Source organism: Cheilinus undulatus, linkage group 2 (assembly GCF_018320785.1).
Source record: "Cheilinus undulatus linkage group 2, ASM1832078v1, whole genome shotgun sequence".
NCBI classification, from domain to species: Eukaryota; Metazoa; Chordata; class Actinopteri; order Labriformes; family Labridae; genus Cheilinus; species Cheilinus undulatus.
Genome location: NC_054866.1, coordinates 19,499,942 through 19,520,362, shown reverse-complemented (window position 1 = coordinate 19,520,362; position 20,421 = coordinate 19,499,942). Strand labels below are relative to the sequence as shown.

Below are 20,421 nucleotides of genomic sequence, written 5' to 3'. Positions count from 1 at the left end.
ATAACACATAGTGCATTAACAGCCATAATGCAGCATCTCCAAAATATACTGGTTTACTTTTTCTCCAGAAAACAGGAGTACTCATAGCTTAAATTTTTTTTGATAATGGCATTATTAAAGGTCACATGTTATGCAGAATACATTTTTCCAGGCTTTTCTGGTAAAAATACACTATATTGCCAAAAGTATTCTCTCATTCATCCAAATAATTGAAATCAGGTGTTCCAATCACTTCCATGGCCACAGGTGTATAAAATCAAGTCCCAAGGCATGCAGACTGTTTCTACAAACATTTGTGGAAGAATAGGTCGCTCTCAGGAGCTCAGTGAATTCCAGCCTGGTACTGTGATAGGATGCCACCTGTGCAACAAGTCCAGGCAAGAAATGACCTTGGTCCTAAATATTCCACAGTCAACTGTTGAATGACAGCAACTCAGCCACGAAGTGGTAGGCCACATAAAATGACAAAGCAGGGTCAGCAGATGCTGAGGCGCATAGTGCGCAGAGGTCACCAAATTTCTGCAGAGTCAATCGCTACAGACTTCCAAACTTCATGTGGCCTTCAGGTTAGCTCAAAAACAGTGCGTAGAAAGCTTCATGGAATGGGTTTCCATGGCTGAGCAGCTGCATCCAAGCCATACATCACCAAGTGCAATGCAAGGCATCGGATGCAGTGGTGTTAAGCACGCCGCCACTGGACCCGAGAGCAGTGAAGACACATTCTCTGGAGTGGCGAACCACGCTTCTCCATCTGGCAATCTGATGGATGAGTCTTGGTTTGGTGGTTGCCAGGGGAATGGTACTCGTCTGACTGCATTGTGCCAAGTGTAAAGTTTGGTGGAGGGGGGTTTATGGTGTGGGGTTGTTTTTCAGGAGCTGGGCTTGGCCCCTTGGTTCCAGTGAAAGGAACTCTGAATGCTTCAGCATACCAAGAGATTTTGGACAATTCCATGCTCCCAACTTTGTGGGAACAGTTTGGGGATGACCCCTTCCTGTTCCAACATGACTGTGCACCAGTGCACAAAGCAAGGCCCATAAAGACATAAATGAGAGAGTTTGGTGTGGGTGAACTTGACTGGCCTACACAGAGTCCTGACCTCATCTCGATAAAACACCTTTGGGATGAATTAAAGCGGAGACTGAGAGCCAGGCCTTCTCGTCCAACATCAGTGTGTGACCACACAAGTGCGCTTCTGGAAGAATGGTCAAAAATTCCCATAAACACACTCCTAAACCTTGTGGAAAACCTTCCCAGAAGAGTTGAAGCTGTTATAGCTGCAGAGGATGGACTGACATCATATTAAACCCTATAGATTAAGATTAAGTTCATATGCGAGTCAAGGCAAGTGAATACTTTTGGCAATATAGTGTATGTGCCCCTAGCCTGCCCACAATCCCCAGAGAATCAGAAAAATCCATTCTCTACCCCCTCTCTTTCACCACTTTTCAGAAAATGTGTGCTGAAACAAGCCTTTCACAGATTTTCCCCCTCATGATGTCATGTGGGGAGTTTTTATCACTTTACATTGGCTTCAATCATGGACTGCAGAGCACATCTTAATTTGATGGGGCCCACCCCCGCACTATGGCCTCTATTTTTGTAGACCAGGCGCAGGCGCAGTGCACCTGCCCTGCGCCGCGCCAACGGGGTGTGATCAGGGCATTTTGCAATTTTCGTGCATGGCGCAGTCCGGCGCAGCGCGGCGCACTCACGCCTCCGTCCCTCCCACCGGCGCAAGTGGCAAAGAGGGAGGAGAGAAGGCGTGAGTGGGTTTAACACAGCTAAGTGTAATCTTCACCAATCAAATGAACGCCTCTCCTTGCCTTTAAATGTGCTGTGGGCAAGGCGCAGTGCCAATTTCACCTCGCCACCACCATGGACGAAGACAGCAGCTGCAGCTCCAGGCGGTTAGGTTTAGATGGTTACATTATGATTGTTTATTGCATTGAAATGTGCCTGACACTCTGGAAACCTGCCTGTGAGGTTTTGGTGACGTGTGCACACTGTGCGCCTGTAAGCCAAATTACCACTACACCGGGCACGCTTCGCCTGCGCCGAGAATAGACCAGGTTGGAGTTGGTGGGCTTTCAACTCACCTTCCGCGCAGTGTTTTGGCACGAAATTGTCACTGCGCCAAGCTGAATCTGTCGACACCTCCCCCTGGTGCGCCGCCACACCCATCTCGGCGCAGCCCGGTCTACCAAATTGCCAAATTGGCTGTGCACAGTGGTGTGCCGGACGAAATTACCACTGCGCAGGGTGTGCCATGCTCCACCCCCCTGCGCCACCCTGCACTGCGTCACGAAAATAGAGCCCTATGAGTCCATAAACGCACCTTGCGTGCGCACAAACACGAGGGAATAAAACACAACCCTATACAAACAGCCAGCGGACCTACTGTCATTACAGTGTTGCAGAAATCCCGCGACTAGAAGATTAATACATATATGGTCTCATACAATAAAATGTAAGATGAATGTTAAACTCACAACTACTTCTCAGATTCTGCCAAAGAACTGCCTCCTTCCCTTGTTAAGCTGAGTGAAGTCTCTGGCAATCTCCATTAAAATCCACTGTTGCCAAAATATCCTTTTGTATGTGAGCACACATCAAATTATTTATTGTGACAGAACGCAGCAGGCCTACATGATTTATTTACCTGGTGATTTTCCCTGGTAACTTTTTTTCTTTCCTTATTTTTTACTTTTTTAGTCCATTTTTGGTCGGGCCCGGGCCCTACTGGCCCTACTGGTTCCGTGGTCCATGGCTTTAATATTTTTAACTTCGAGGATTAGCTGCAAAGTTTTTCATCACTGATCTTAGCAAATGAAGAAGAAAACTGTCCTGTAGCAGCTGATGCCAGTGTTAGGAGTTTTTGCTACTCCCATCTCAGCCAGAGTCTCTTTGTCTTCAAGCCAACAGTTGAAGATATCGCAATTTGGTTTAATTTTCACAAGGCTCATGTGCTTTGAGCTTCTGTTACCCCTGCAAGAACTGATGTATGTTTTTGCACCAGTGATTAGATAATCACGTTATGTCACAAAACTTGTGAGACCCGGCAGCAGTGTTGATATGCTGTAACGTCATTGATTTTCAGGTTTTGAAAAATGCAGAACCAGGTTTTTTTTATGTATCTGGGTTACAATCTGTGTCCCTAGTAGAACAGGTGCATGGACTGAGTCACTGATAAATGGAATCAGCTGATTTTCAGCCTATTAAGCTTTGACCTCTGACCGGGGGGTGGCTGTGTTCTCTCAACTGATCCAGTTGATACAACAATGATATCAATCCTGGGCCATCCATACGGAGACACAAGCACACCGTTACATTAGTTAGAAATTTGTGAGGTTTTGCAGTCATTCAAATTAATGTGGTCCTCTGAGATTAAACTGCCAACAAAAGAAATTAATTTCATCTCTTTTAAATAACAGTGCCAATGAAAGAGTCAGGGTGTGGTTCTTCCATGCATACTTAAAAATTAATCTTACTAACTTCAAGGCCACTGACTCTGATAGCTTTGTACTGTCTCCCCACCCCCACCAACCACCCAAATATTCTGCTGTGTTGCATAACACATCTGGCAACCAGCCCTGAACTGAACTGCTGTGATGAAGCCACATGTGGAAATGCTCTCTCTGCTGTCTTGAATTTTCACCCAGCCCCATCCAAATATTTACCCTCCCTCTCATCTGTTCTCTGGCCCATAGAAAACAGTGAAGTCTGAATTATCTCAGAGACAGTTTGAAAGCATGTGTTAAACACAGTGTTTGTTTTTATTGTGCAGATAGAGTGATCTGGATGATAAGTGAAGCAGAATTTTCCTATCTTTCTGCTGTTGTGTTGCTTAACTGTGAGTGGAGACATGTCTTAAAGAAATCCCCTCTGAGCAGCATCTATCCTGTGATAAGGAGAGGCAAATTCAAGACACCATACTTGAAACAATTCATTATGTGCCATAGTACTTCGCATACTAGATGTAGGATTTTATTTTTGACCCTTTGGCTGACAGGAAGCCAGAGTAGGGGTCCGAGGACAGGTGAAAGGCCAGAGATGTACTTACTTTTAACTACCTGTTTGTATGATGACTGCCATGCATCCCCTGCATCTGTTTGGTGCATCATCTTTGTGCGTCCTCAAAACGTATGGTTTAAAAAAAATTGTAGTACAGATATTGAACTTTGAAAGGAGAGAACCTCCTTTTACCTCAAACTGTGCTTCACATTCATCAAACTGACACAAACAGTGACGTTTTGGTTATCTGAATGTTCTTTAGAGTCAGTGTGAAATATAATGGTGACTGAGCTGATGTCATAAAGCACACTTAAATGCTAGTCACGTTTGTTTTCAGCCTTGTTTCTGCATGTGGCGCGTTCATGAACAAGGGGTCATGTCGGGATTTGGAATGGTGATATGGATCGGCAGCATTAATCTGATTTCCAATATAAAAATTGTGTAATTATCAGACCCGATACAGATATTGGATCAGATCTGGCCCATCTCAAGTAGAACACATGCAACTAAAGGCATTTCATTGAATCCTCTTACAAAATGCCAAGAGTCTCTTTTCCTCCCTCTTCCCTCCCTCTTTTTCAGAGGAAATATAAGAAATGATAATCCAAAGCTTATCAGAAAGGATCAAAGGTTTGTGATAAAGTTATGCATCCTTTGCTATACAAGAGTTAAAGATCAGCCATAAAAATGATTTATTGTTGCTTTACACAACAATGGCAAGCCGAGTCTACCTATGAGATCATTGTAAGTGAAGTTTATAAAAAAATTTGCCAAGTACTTTATAGCCCCAGGTAACCAAAAACTGTAAATTAACTTCATCTACATGTTCCATTAAAAATAGGTTAGCATAATTTTAACATTTTTAAAGGGGACATTGTTAGAAAAATTCCTTTCATCCACCTCTGACCGGTGGTGCCAGTGTAGAAAAATGACAAGAGAATGAACTGTCTTTGAAGACTTTTACTTGCAAGGGATTGAGCAATTTACAATCATAAGATGCAACTTCCTACCAATCAGAGAAAAGACATGTGAACACAGTAATATAAGGATGCAAGGTTACAGTTTTTTTATGAGTGGATGTATACTTAAGTCAGCATAGTCTGTGCAAAGCAGATATTAGTGAAGAATAAGCAGCCCCCCTTTTAGGGATTTGAGAAGAGGAAGTCTTCACTTTGATTTAACAGGTTGAACGTCCTTGATTCTGCAGCCTCCCTGTCTCAGAGTACCTCCTGGGTTGCATTCCTTCGTCCAGGCACATTTTCTTTTAAACACTTCTCACACATAACAGTAACAACACAAATCTACATACAGTTTTACACAAGCACTTGAGGTGTTAAAAGCAAAGTTCATAATCTGGAGGCTGTCAACCGACAGGAAGAGCATGTGTTTAAGATAACATCAAATACTTCTGCAAAGGCACACAGCTGGTGTCACAATGAAGCAGTGGTATAAAAACATCAGAAATAACTTCTACAATTCCTTATATGGTATTAAACCACATAATAATGTAGACTATAATGGAATTTTCATTACAGACATGTTATTCAAAAAGTCACTTTTTCAGGCTTTTCATACACAAATATGTGCCCCTGGCCTTTCCACAATACCAGAAACATCCACTCTCTCTCACCCTCTCTTGCTCCACCTTTCAGAAAATGTGTGCTGAAATGAGCTGTTCTCAGATTTTACACCTAGTGACCTCACAAGGGGCGTGAGCACCCGTCTCCAGGTTTGGTTGACCCTCCCCCACTTGGAGGAAAGTTCTGCCCTCCTCTACTGATCCTCTCAGCTACTAGCTGAGATGCTGGATAGCTCAGTGGGTTACCCTGCTGACTACAGTCCAAATCCAATACTGGAGTCTTTTTCAGCAATGAACTTCATAGGCATTTTGGGGACCTCTGAGAACAATATAAACTTGTCTTAAAAGGGTATAATATGTCCCCTTTAAAACACTTGCTGCTGCTGCTGCAGCAGAATTGAAGTGTTTTTTCAACTCACATTTCAGTTTGACTTTAAAGATGACCACAGCATGGGGCTGTGCATGGAACATGCCATTGCATGTCTAAATAGCGAGTCCTTTTTATAAACATGTGCTCATTACACAGCACCGTCTTCATAACGTTAATTAAAGAATAACATGGCTATTTTCAGATATGCTGAGACATGGTATTACCACCCATTCCTACATCAAAGCAGCCAATTCATATTTAGCTTTGACCTCTGTTTTTATATTGATTTAACCTGAAAAGGTCATCATAGACAGACTGAGGCCACATAAGAAAAGGACTTTGGTTTGTTTTAGTTTGATGCCATTTCTGTAAATGAAGGCAAATGAAGGCTGTAAATGATAAAATAGCCAGTTTCAGTCAAAGACGTATCTTCTGGTCTGGGTTTCAGATTTAAAGAATTGGGGAGAACAAACAGAAAAAAAACAAACATGTCAGATTAACTCAAGCATCCTTGTTATTTGCCATTTCACCTTTTTTCTGACTGTTAAATGACCACTCCTGGCCATCAGCCTTTTGCCCAGGCTTCCCCTCTGACTGCTGGTCAGCAGAGGTTTCAGCAGTTTGCTGTAAATGAGGCTCATCGGGCTCCTGAAGCCACAATCAATAGCTTTTAAGTGGCTTTGCAGTTGGTCAGATCCCTGGTGAGAAATGGATATTGGGATCGATAAGTTCTCAGTTTCTCCACAGTTACAATGATCAGATGAGTTAGGAGAGGGATAATGAATGAAGGTGTGCAGAGTTGTCTGGAACTGGATCTTTTCCCTCTTATCAAAGAGAGGACGGTTAATGATGAGCAGACTCATCAGAATGAATCGATAGTGGCCCGTCGTCAGTGCTTGGCCATCATGACGCTCTTTGGCTCTCAGACCTCTACAGAGACTTGTATACATGAAACCACAAGCTGGACGGCCATGGAAAGAAGAAAGTGGCTAAAAGATTTATTAATGAGGGCCACACATGAAGTGTTTATTGATCCATGAGTCCTAATCCTTTCATGCAGGGAGAGATGAACTGTGTTGATATCCAGTGGAAAATAGAAGAATCCTGTCCTTTGGTTTTGAGGATCTTTTTGAATTTGACTAGCAGGCCCTCCCTTTAATACAGTAAATATGAGTAGTTTATTCTTCAAAGATGTGCATCTAGTCCGTCTTCAAGAAGTCATCAGCCAACCCTGAATACAGTTGATTATGTACTGCTGGATTCAAATACTCCCTTCTTTGGAACATAATGCTTTGCAGAAAAATATGCCTTTTGTGGCACATTTTGAGTCACTTAGCAGTGTCTAAGTTGAACTGGGAGGCCTGTGTCAGGAAAATAATGCAGCTTAGAGCATCAAACAAAGTCAGCTGAAGTGGTAAGGGTATTGATTAGGGGCCTTCCTTTGAATAGTTTTCTGGCCAGCTGTTAGGAGAGAGGTGAACAAGTACTCACCCAGAGAATAGTTATCTCATCTGACCTGCTTGGAAAGACTTGTTCCCATTTAGGACCTGGAAAACCCAGCATGGGTGGAGGAAAGTTTGGAAAGCTGCATCATCATGATGGTATGCATTTTAACCACACAGGAGTGGGTAGCTTTTTGCCCTGTCCATTTCAGTTATTGTCATCTTTGCAATAATTTGCAAGGAAAACAGAAATCATTTGTCATTAACAACACAATCACATGACAGTTTTACCATGATCGTAGTATGGTATTTGTAACCATAATGACAACATATGATCCCATGGCACAACAATTACAACAATAATATGGGATATAACTAATAGTTGAATTCATTTTAATATTTTTGATAATGCAGTACATTCCCACAATACTGTTTTAAATGTTGTCCTCACAGTAATTTAGCCATCTACCGTGAGACAAGGCTGTAGATCTGATTTTAGAGCCTGCTCTCCTTGAGCTGTTAACCAGCACAGTCTACAGGTGGCGTTTTATAAAAGTAGGTCAGATAAACTGTCATGTAACCACATTCAGCTCAGGAATAAAGATGTTAAAAGAACAAGAATTTTTGCACTGAAATATCAAACCTGTAGAAAAATAACTCAACTATTTTGATATATTTTAATTATATCAAATATTTCCAGCAGTTTTCAAAGCCAGAGAAGTCCTTAATTTTTCTAGTTGTATTGGGATGCATCTTGTTCACCATTACAAAAATGACGTGTTCATCATTGCCAGTGAAATATTGATTTTTTTGCTGCTTACTAGTGATGGACCGAAATTATTCTCTGCCCTTGGCTGCACATTTTGTCATCCAAGTTACCTGTTTGTTTTAATAGACTTGATGTCATCTTTTATTTTTGTTTTGATGCAGAGAGGCTGAATGTATGAATTTAACCTGTAAGGAGTGCCACATCACAAAGTGCCACACATTTCAGCAGCATTTGAAATGGCTCACAATTTTGTTAGTGAAGAATGTAATAAACTGTTGTAGAAATCAGTTTATGGTTTGGACAGTGACTAGCCACAATTAAACCCTCTGAGCCTGGCGTTGTCATAAATGACAAGAAGGGACGCATGTTATTCAGAGTTAAATAATTTAAAGCATAAATCGTTGTCACTTTTTATCCTCTAAAAGCCCTTCACTGGGCTGTTGTAATGATGTTATCCATGCCTTTGTAGCTTTTACAGAAGATTTTTCTAGTGAGCTTGGAACTTGGATGACTTTCCAGGTTCTTTAAAGTAGAGCCCAACCGATTGATCGGCGGGCTGATTAATTGGGCCGATTATAGCGTATCACAGATTAATCAACATCGGCCAATATGTAGCCGATATATTCACTTTTTTGCTGCGCGGGGATTCTGTCACTCTGCGTGTCCCTGCTGAACTTAGCCCGAGTGCCTGGCCCCTCCCCCTCAGACACAAGCGAGTGCAACAGCAGCTCTCCCCCACTCAGTGTTGCCAACTTAGCGACTTTGTAGCTTTTTTTAGCGAGTTTTCAGACCCCTCTAGCGACTCTTTTTCAAAAAAGTGACTAGCGACAAATCTAGCAACTTTTTCTGGTGTTATTGGAGAGTTTTGGAGACTCTGATGTGAAAGCACATATCATTGTTGCTCTTCTCAGTGAGCAGCGGGTGCTGCCGTGAGCCCCTCCCCGTCCCTAAGCACTCACAGGCAGCCCAGTCCTCGCACAGCAGTCCCTGCTGCAGTCGGACTCAAGACCGTTTCGGACTGGGAACATGTTTTATTGCTTGCATGTGCCTCGCGTGTCAGCTCCGGTTCCTGTCAGTGCGGCTTTTACACAGGGCGTGAGTTTTCTCCATGTCAGCCGCATCCCCCTGCTCTCAAAGCCCTGTCCTTCTTCATAAGTTTTACCTCATCAAACCCCCCTAAAAGCGACTTGATTCAGTGTACAGTGGAAGTTTGTCGGGAACTATTCAAAATAAAAGCATTCTGTACAAGTGAACGGTATTTCTCTATAGAAATGCTGAACCGGGCTTTTACTTAGAAAAGCACAAACCAGAAGAGCATTCATACGGTGTTTATCTTTCCTGTGACATATTCTACCAGTGTGGAGACAGAAGGTTTCACTAATAGTAGATCTTTAGAGAACAACTTTATAAAACAGGCGCATTTAAGCTTGTGGCCTTTCTCAGGGTTATCAAGAAACACATTGTAAACATATTCTATGTGCATATTTGCCACAATGATGTAAATAAGGTCTCCATTTATCATTTTCCTGTCTAAGATGGTCCACAGCCACAATATAAGACTATTATACAGCGTTTTAACGTTGTCTAAGTTGCATCTTTGTGAAATAAACAAAAATAAATGCAACTGTTAATTCACATGTCCACATTTGTGTTCATGTACAGTATATATTCTGTGTATATCAATGTTCTTATTTCATATATCGGCCAACATATTGGATATCGGCTTTTTTTAGCCCCCAGTATCAGTATCGGCATCGGCCCCAAAAATCCCATGTCGGTCAGGCTGTACTTTAAAGATTAAATCCACACCAAAAGCTTGATGACAATAATGACCATATCTTTATCCATATTATAATCAATTTTTCGATCTTTAGGCTGGTTGACTACAGACTAGACTAATACATATAAATGTCAATAGTGAAATAAGCCATAAAGGACATCTCAAGTTCAAATAGCCAGTGATTAACTGCAGTCTTACTTTGAGAAGTGCAAATCTGAAGTGCTGTGTAGTTTTATTAGTTGCAGACATTTCTGTCCTAGAAAAACTGAAATGTGATATTCTTGACCTGAAATGAGGTCAGTCACAGAAGTTCAGATGCTTTGAGTTTTTACACCCTCCGGCAAAACTTGCTTGTGGTTTTCTAGGAAAATGAAAATCACTTAAGATTCTTCTTCACTTGAAAAGAAATGTTCAAAAACTGGAGAGTATTGTTTTGTAACCTTCGAGCATTCTTTGTCACGGTCCCACACACAGACCCAGTCCCCTGAAGAGTCTCAGTGTGCTGTTCAGATAAAAGCATTCTGTTTGAGGTAACAAAATCCCTGGAAAACCAATGTGGAAGTAGCAGAGACATTCTCCCCCTGCCCACCGGACCTGACACTGGCAGCTTTTCAAATTCACTGGGCTGTTTCAGATTCAGCCCCCCCTGGGACCAGGCTGGAGGGTGGGGGGGCTTAGTCACAGAGAGCTGCAGCCGTTACAGGCTGAACCTCTGCAGGGTTGACTTTGGCTCTGAAGGATTGGCCTGACCCGCTGCTTGTACCAGCAGACACCTTGGCTGACCCGGCTGTGCTGCTCCCTGCTTCAGCTCTGCTGAGGAACGGCTGCAGGTTTTCAGGGTTTCTTCTCCAGATGTTTCAGAGGAATCTCTGTGGTTGTCACAGCCAGTACAGTACTGCCAATGTTCGGTGTTTGGAGTTCATAGTTTGTTGTAGGGTTCACACCACATCAGATTTTAAACTTCAGTAGACTACAGTACTAGTAAAAATGAAATTATACATGTTTTGATACCATGGCAACTACAATCAAAGTCCTAGGCACTCAGTAGACGCTAAGTTATTGTTTTTAATTGATAAAATATGCAGCCACATTCATTCACACTGTCTGATTTGCACTAATATGTTGCCAGAGTGTTTCTGAGATTCAGACAATGCTCCCTTTTGCTTGCAGCAGCTTTGGTTAAGAAGATGACTCGAGGTTTTTTTAACCTTCAGCAAGTCCTGATATGATTGATTATGCATCACCTCATTAACCAGACTAACCTCAATTTCTAATTCTTGGTTATATTGCCTAGATGCATGCTTTTCTCTTCAAAGATTAGCATCCTTTCCTTGCTGCAGCTCAGTCTGTTTCTTTTCTCAACCAGGATTTGAGGATCAGTCTCCAGTTTCCAGCTTGATGACGGGCATTTCAATCAGTTGCGCATAAAGCTGTGCATGTGTGCTTTGTTTAGCGTCCTCATCAAATAGCGGCCCTTGTACTGGGGGCTAACATGGTAGCAATGCAGAAACGAGGATCAGACTCTATTTGTTTAAATCTTTTCGCTAACAGACTGTAATAAAGTAGTCTTTGTTGTTTTAACACCATGATCAGTGGCTGCAGTCATGGGGTGGAAAACAATTTTGTACTCCTACCAAGGGGATCACGTCAGCAGCTGTTGAATCTGGTGGGCTGATTTCTCTTGTCAGCTGTTTAAATTCAGAGAGAATTCTGTTTAAGTTTTCAAACTAACTACTTGGCTGTTAAAGTTGGGTAAAGATTGTAGACTGCGGCACATGTTGCCAGAGCTATGCATCATGTTAAATTGCATCCAGTTGAGACTTCCTGCTGCAGTCTTTTTGACTTCACACCCGACTGCAGCTGCACAACCTGCAGGCGCAAGTAGACGACGGTTGATTAGTTTAAGTGTCACACTGTTTTACTGCCACAACCACATCCAAGACAGTGCATGCAGCAAGCACTATCACAGACAGTAATATTTTTTGCACCGTCCCTCACAACAGCATGCTCTCTAGATCTGTCTGTTGTCCACATTTGACACACATCGGCAGCTGTCATCAGTGAATGTTGGATTTTTTGCAGATTGGCCAATAATGGTGTATCATTAACAACAAAATTTACCTGACTCTTTACACATTCACTCCCATTTCAAACTTTTCAAACATTTCAACAGAAATAAAACATTTTTTAACCGTTCTGAAAATCCTGTGGGCATCTGCTTTGTAAGGCAGGTGTGCAGGAAGTGAGTTCAAGTATGTTCTAGTTTAAATCAAAGATTTAAGTAATGATGGAGTTAACATTTAAGGTGTTCCTTAAACATCTGTTTATGGATGTCATTTTTCTGCCATCTGTTGATTCACAAGCAATCGGGTAAAGGGGGAAGCATAACAAACACCGCAACTGATTTTTACTGGAATTCATATTGACTTTTAAAATTTTGGTCATTTTTGCAAAAATGATGATTCCAGATTCTCTCTTTAACTCTGTAAAGTATTAAATCAGTCGGCTGAGCCTTGAGTTAACAGAGTTTTTTCAGCCTCTTCAGTGATATTTCTGCTGTTTTATCAGACTCAGAGCCTATAAATCTCCCACATTATGAATATTCCTCCCGCCATGAACATTTTAACAGATCTATCAGAGGTAATGGACCTTGAGGTCAGAGTCTGTCGGACACTAGCAGTCTGGCTTCATGTTACTGCAGTGATCCCATCATGCAGACTTGCAGTCTGGCCCTTCATCTCTGTCTGTCCTCTCTCTGAAGGACAGATTGATCTGTAGCATACAGAGCAGACACACCAGCCTCCTCTTTACATCCACTAATCAGACACATCTTGGATTTATTCTCTTGAGCGTGCAAGCTAGCACAGAACCACAGGGCATTCTGCTCCTCTTCTTCTTTTTCTATGTGAGCGGGAGGTTTGGCCTGACTCGTCGCAGTCTGGCCCGCAGCCTCCTCTCAGTGAGGAAAGCTTCAAAATGGCACCCAGGAGGAAATCAGAACCATGCGCTCGCCTTTCTGTCTCTACTTTTGGAAAAACTTGAGATCAGTTCAGTTTCTGGCCTCGCATCGACTTCAGGCAAACATGCATGAGGACACAAAGGGGATTAAAGAATGAGTGTTATGTTTTGGGGAAGTTTTAATACTTCATCCCACTCCTGCCTCTCTGAGGAGGTCAGAATTCATTATCTTCACTGATCATCTGCTCAAGTTTGTCTATGGATTCTATTGAGAAAACATGTTACCTTTAAGAGCAAAAAAAAAAAAAACAATAAAAGAAGAAATATTGTGAATGTTTTATTATTAAAAAAAGTACAAACACTATTTTCAGGTGATCTTTGCCCTTTAGTTCTGCTTACATCCTCAGTCTCTCTGTGGTTATTTTGCTGTTTAGGATGCAGTTCTGGTTTTAAATGAAAGAGAGGGAAGTTGAAGACACAAAGCTCTGAGAAACCACTGAAGATCACACACAGCAGGCAAAACTAAACCTGCTTTTACCAAACATGTTTATTTCTGTTTGTTAATGGATACTTCTGCTGTAATGCCTCAATCATCCTGATGAAATGTCTGAGCCAGAGTTGTTTATTTAGCTAAAAAAAGCATCTGAAGTACATTTTCCTTTTTTTCTTGAGCAGATAATTTCTTGTTTTTGATCAAACTCTTGTTTTTTCAGGACTTATTGTCTAATATTTCCTTCCTTTCACTGAATCCAAAGGATACATTAATATAAGTTAAAAGGGAACTAAAACGGTAAAACAACCACATTTCTTCAGAAGGGAAACTTTGAAAGCTTTGACCTGTTTCCTTTTCTAATGAGCGAGTGTTTGAGGTGTTACTCAGTCAACTGTTATTTTTAAAGAAATTCTCATAATAAAATGAAGGTATTGCATATGATATACAAAATACACAACAGTTTGTTCAAGAACCACAACTTCAGTTTTCATCAACCTAGGAGCATCGTTTGAGTGAATCAATTTTGCAATAAAATGATTAAATTTATGACGAGTGTTCCTACATGAAACATTGTTGGCTCAATGTTACGCTACATGGAAACACTTTGAAGTGTTTTATTTTTCACCCTAAAAGCCTCTGTGTTTCAATGCAAGCCTTGGCTACGTGTTCATCCACTATCTCCCAGTTAGCTGTTTTGGCATGCAGGCTTTGACGGAGTCAACAACAACAAACTAAACTAAAACTAGTGATTTCTGCTCAGCTCTCCACTTCAACAGCTGACACAATGTTTTAATAAAGTGAACATATCCTGTCGACTGTAGCTTGACAAATTATCAGCCATTAGAAGTATAAAGCGACAGCTATAAAAAACACTAGGTTGACAAATTTCTATTCTGCTCTTCTCATCCGGGTTGTTTTCTCCAGTTTATCTCTAGAAAGTTGAAGAATGTACATTGAACACTGGGACTGAGTAAGGCAGGGAACTCTGGATGGGGAGTGATGCAGACTGCTGGAGTCTGTGAGCTGCTATACTCGATCAGAAATGTCCTGAAGAAGTGTTAAAAAGTCCCACTCATGACTCACTCTTGTGGACATGGGCTCACAGTTGACAGACCTACAACACAGAGTAACTCAGCAGGAAGAAGGAGAGAGGAGAGAAATGGGTGAGATCCTGGGTCTCCAACTATAGAAGTTATTCCTCTCTATGCTCCAGGTCATAAGTATCCCCTCATATCCACAGTAAATTGCATGTTATTTACACTTGAGTCAAATCAGTCATTTTAGTTTTTGTTGTAGTTTTCTTCTTGTCGCTGACGAAGCCTGCAGGCCCAAAACAGCTGGTCAAATACACTGAGGTGGAAGAACAACCAAATAGGTTTTTTGGTTCATTTTTACCTTAAACTTTCTAAATTAAACAGAACAACTGTACCTGTCTATAGTGCTGTATAGCCCAGCTTTCCCAGGTGTACCCTTTACTTAAAGGGTTAATGCATGCTGAAATCTTTAGAGGCTAATGCCACTGCTATTGCTAAGTACCTTATGAAACCCAACTTCAAAAATACCAGAATATACCTTTAAGAGGGCTTGTTGTGTGGTAGATTTTAGCCAGCATTTGCAAACTATGCTCATGGACAGTGTCTCCTAAAGTATTTTTAGCCATGCAGTGATGTCGACCACAGAATTATATCTTTTTCAATGCAGAGCCATGTCAGGGCCAGGAGATAAAGGCCATCTGATATTGGTTTTTGGCCTTGTCTCTTTGCAAACAGGGATTCTTTGAAACTTTAATTATAGCATGTGCTGCAGACAATGAAATCCCTAGATCCTTTGGATTTTGTAAAACATTTTTCTTGAATTCTTGCACTAGTTTCCAGCACAGTCTTCCAGTAGAAGGTAAACTCCTCTCTATCTTATCTTCAGACAGAGTCAGCCCCGCTGGGATGCTGTTTTTTTACCTGATCATGTTACCTGCCTGTTGACAGTTCAACACAAAGTATGTGTTTTAAATTGGATGAAAACAAACTGAATGGACAAGAGGATTGGGTGAATCTTGAGCATCAGAACCTGTGGTTCATTACTAAAAAGCAGAACAAAACATGAATGAGAAAATCAGCAGAACAGCAGCTACAGTAGCATTTCCTGCTTCCATGTAGTATTAATCTAACATTTGGTGTGATAAACAAGTTGTGTCTTATCATGCTGGCTATCTGCCATGACAGAAATGTGTTTAAAGCATTGCACATCTTCTGTTGCCTCTGTCCCAGCTTTTTGAAGCATGTTGTCAGCACCAAATTCAGAGAGGGCTTGTTATTTTCCAAAACAGTTGAATAGAAATACTCCTCCCACAGCAAACTGTACAAGTTATTTTCCCTGACATTTCTGCTCTTAACTCTTGAACAAAAATGTTGCATAAAAGACCTATCAGCTGGGACTCAGTAGTTTCAATGTAATGCAAGAAAATCCCAGTAATCAAGCTTTCTCTCTGCTGCCCCCTGCTGTTTAGCTGTACCTTTACACCACACTACTTCTGTTTCATGTCTATATCTATTTAATTCCTCTTATTTTCAGCTCATTGCTGTCATCACACTGTAACTCACTGCCAAAGCCTCCGTCTACATTCTTCTTTATCTACGTCTGACAGAATGACCTCGGCCTGTTTTTATTCAGCATGAGGGAGGCGACTTCTTGTGTATATAATGCCAGATTCTGTGGAAATGACACACATGTTAGTGATAATCCTGCAGGAGCCAGGAGCAGTGGACTGTGTGGCCAGCAGGAGATGGAGCCAGAGTATTTTTTTGCATGAATTCCCTCCTCAGTGAGGTGGACTACTGGTTTGTCCTGCAGGATATTGACCTTCTTCCTCTTCCTCTTCTCTCTGATGAGCCTTTTTTTTTTACGCTGAGTCAGCAGCAGACGCCTGCTCCTCCTCTTAACCTTCTGTTTCCCTGCTCAGCATCTCTTAGTTTGCATTTCTTGGTCTGGTCCTGTCAGGCCTTGTTGGAAAGAAAGTCTATGGCTCCTGGATCAGAGCGCTAGTATCCAGCACAGCCTTCATTTTTAGCTAGGACATGTCTCCATGCTCAGGGAAAATGATGACAAAAATGAAACAGTGGAATAAAATGGCAGTTACCAGGTCTTTGGTGTCTTAAGTAGCTGTTTAATTTGTTTGCAAAGAAAAGAAACATGTCATACACTGCAAAAACCCATCCAAGTCAGATTTACCAGACAAATTCAGAGGAATGTCTTATTTTTAGATTGAGAGGGTTGAAACAGAAGTTTGAAACGCAAATTGTAAAATATCTGCCAATATCTGGACTGAAGTTTAATCAATATAAGCATCGGCTTAACTGATTTTGGAAATACGGGCTTACTGTATATTGGCAAAAATTCTAATAATGTGCATCCTTACTTTTGTCTAATTGGAGATGGACTATCTGCACCTTATTTCAGGACATTTTATAATAACAATCTTATTTCATTTATGCAGCACCTACATTTAAAAATGCTTAAGAACAGGAAGACAAAAAAGAATAGCAATAGAAATAAAAGATGAAAATGACAGATTATTTTGGGGACATGCACTCTAATAATTTTAAATACAAAAACACCACACATAAATCCAGTTAAACACTCAAACAACAAAAGTAAAAGCTTTATTTAAAAGCCAGGCCATGGTTCTCTGGTTCTCTGCTGGAAAACGGGTATAGAGTGAGTCTCTGCCTCAGGTGAAGGAGTTTAAGTATCACGGGTTCTTGTTCACGAGTGAGAGTAGAATGAACTGTGTGATTGACAGGCAGATTTTTGGACCATCAGCAGTGTTGTGGACGGCGTGACGTCTGTTGTGCTGAAGAGGAAGGCAAAGCTTTTAATTTATCGGGTAATAGGAAACGACTAAAGAGTGTGATTGCGGATACAAGTGGTTGAGTTTTTGGGCTCAGTCTAGAGATATGAGGTGAGAGGTTCAGAGCAGTTGCTCCTTCGTATTGAAAGGAACCAGTTGAGGTGGTCCGGGCATCTGATCAGGATGTCTCTTAGGCACCTCCCTTTGGAGGTCTTCCAGGCACTTCCAGCTTGGAGAAGATCCCGGGAAAGACCCAGGATGCAGTGGAGGGATTATATATATTCTGAAAAGGAATGTCTGGGTTGGCTAACTTCGTAGATAAGCAGAGGAAAATGGATGGATGGATGGATTTGAAAATGCTTTTCTGTTTGTTTGCTTGTTTTGGTGTTTTTTACTTTTTTGAGTTCTTGAAAGTCATTCTACAGATTCAGCACTTACAGTGGTTGGTAGGAGTTTATTCTGAAGAGCAAGAACACAAAAGGATCCATAACCTTTGCTTATAATTTTTTTGGTGGTATTGCCGGGAGATGATTGTTGATGACCTAAGTGGACATACATTGGTGTAAAGCTTTGACATATAAACAGGGGCTGAAACGTGTTATGTTTTTAAAGTAGCTAAAAGTATCTTTCATTCAGCTGAAATTCTGATTGGCAGTAGGGCTAAAGGAAATCAAGGAGACACTGGCATGGTGGAATCCTTTTCTCTCTGTGATATTATTGCGGTATGATAAACATGCATTTATTGAGAATACATTTAGAGTCATTAATGGCTTAAAGTTTTTATGACTCATTGGCATCGGTTAATGTGAGCTGATAGCTAACTTGTTTTTCATCTAAACTTCAAGGGGGATGGTCATATTGCAACAACAATAAAGCTTGTGTTGTGATACCCTAATTGGCTGCAAGTGTAGTCATGGCAACACTGGCTATGTGAGATCTGCAACGACCTTGTTGAAAGTCTGGATGTTTTATTTTGTACGAGTTAAGATATGAAAGGGCGGACTGATGATGATGACTGCATAAATATTACATTTGAAGCTCAAAGTTAATGAAATGGTCTTAATTTGTTCTTATCTTTATATCATTGTAAGAAAAAAAGCAGAATTTATTTGTTTTACATAAAAAATATGCTGAGCTTTCTAGAGAGGGCTTGGAAAATCGAGCTTGTATGCTGGAGTTAAGGTTATTTTTTGGATGTTTGATGCAGATATGTTCTGTTTTGTCTGAACTGAGTTGAAGAAAATGATGAGACATCCAGTTCTTTATAGCAGTCAGGCAGTTTTGCAGTGATTGTTATTATTTTAGTTTACAAAGGTATAACTTAAAAGAAATGTAGCCAACACTGATTCTGTCCGAAAATAGAGGAAACAGAATGGGACTGAGAATTGATCCCTGAGGCACGAACTAGAGAGAGGTAGATAGTTCCCCATGGAAACAGCGTTGCATGCTATTTGGACCATTGTAAGTCTTCTCCTGGGATGCCAACATGACTGTTAAAGTTTACAGTTTGTTCACTCAGTTAAACAAAGTCTTAATTGTGATCACCGTTGACTTAAATCAAACATTTAATGAAAGTTATATTTACACTGAGCGTGTTATATCAGACTTTGTCAGCTCAGCTTGATCTTGGAGCATTGATTAAAAAAATAGGTCTTTTGCACATGCAGAATGATGCCTTAATGTAGTTGCCTTAATGTAGTTTATGTAATATTTAAAGAAAAAGTAGCAGAGTGATCCATTTAACCCCCCCCCCCCCCCCGGGTAATCCAGATGATGACCTGCAGATTGAATGATCTCTAAACCTGGTACTCTGTTTTTCCAGGTCTTTAAAGGTGAATTTCAGCTACCAGATTTCCTAAAAGAACAATCACAGGTACAGTAACATTTCTGCCTGTTGCTGCTGAGCTTTTTTTCTTCTTTTTTTAATTTCCAAATTCTTTTGATTTGAAAAAGCAGCTCGCTGAAAGAATCATCACATCTAATTTTTTTTTCAACTTGCAATGTGATGCAGCCTTTTTGTTGTTTTCTGGTCTGGGCTTCATGCTTTTTTTGTTTTATTTATTTTTCGGTCTTCAGTTGTCGTCTCTCTTTGTGCTGTCTTGTTGTGTCTGGGATGAAGGGCCTGATGTCGGCTGAAGAGCACATCTGCCCTCTTCTGGTAGTTAGACCAATCTACATCTTGCTTTCTCCATGTCTTTGAAATACATCTTTGCTTTTGATTTGCTCATTTAACATTTTTTATCCACGTAATCAACCTCTTTGTTCAATTAATGAAGGTTTGATAAGTATTTTGTGTAACAGGCAGTGTGTCAGCTGTCTGTGGGCTTCATCTGGGTGGTATTTAAATTTCTGTCATTCTGAGAGCAGATCCTTAACCTCTGCTTGTTTCCTTTTTTGTTTCCATAGATTCAGAAGTCTGCAGAGGGACCAAACCCCAGTTAGGAGCAGAGGTGCCATCACTACAACACAAAGGTACCCAGTATACTCACAAATTAAAAATACTTACAATTTAACATGTTACAGGGAAAAAAAACAGAATGTTAGCCCATTTAATATGCCTATGTGTTTAATTTACAATCAAAGATGTCATACCCATTATATATATCTAATTGAAATAAATTTTGACATATTGACTTATTTGATATCAACAAGAATCCAATATTGTGCAATGCTTACTTCAATTAATGAATTGACAGATTTCCTGTGAAGAAAATAACCCTTTTACTGTGCAGTTTTATTTTGAGTCCTCCATTCAAAACAATAAGTAAACAGAGAGACGGGTAGTGCTGAGGCCTGTACGACGAAGCTGGATTAACACACTTATCAAGACATTCACAATTCAGATCAGCTGTACGACGAAGCTGGTTATCAACTTGGTAACTGGGTTTTCCAATCTGGATCAGTGTGCGCTCTAATAAAAAGGGTGGTGTTTGCAGCATCTGACCAATCCCAAACATGGAGAAACCCTGCAGAGCAGCGTATTTCTCAATGGAGGAACAGACAATCATTCTTAAAAAATATGAGGAATTTAAAGCAATCATCCAGGCCAGAAGCAACACTGTCGCCGCACCAAAAGCCAGGGAGAAATGCTGGCAGAAAATTGCCAACTCTTATGCGTAAATTCATCAGATTATACAATAATAATTCATCAGACAATATAAACGGACAGCACTC

General features: G+C 40.8%; 1 protein-coding gene across 2 annotated transcripts in view; it reads left to right on the top strand.

Annotated features, from left to right (window-relative positions):
* tpst1 (tyrosylprotein sulfotransferase 1) overlaps positions 1 to 20,421 on the top strand; it is a 74,138-nt gene that overhangs the window by 49,793 nt on the left and 3,924 nt on the right. The window contains exons 4-5 of one of the 2 annotated variants that reach the window (XM_041811357.1): positions 19,070 to 19,120; positions 19,654 to 19,719. In XM_041811357.1, coding sequence (XP_041667291.1) covers positions 19,070 to 19,120; positions 19,654 to 19,689 — 87 coding nt within the window. In that variant the 3' untranslated portion in view covers positions 19,690 to 19,719. The remainder of the gene's footprint in view (positions 1 to 19,069; positions 19,121 to 19,653; positions 19,720 to 20,421) is intronic. The other variant, XM_041811365.1, reaches the window with a different exon arrangement.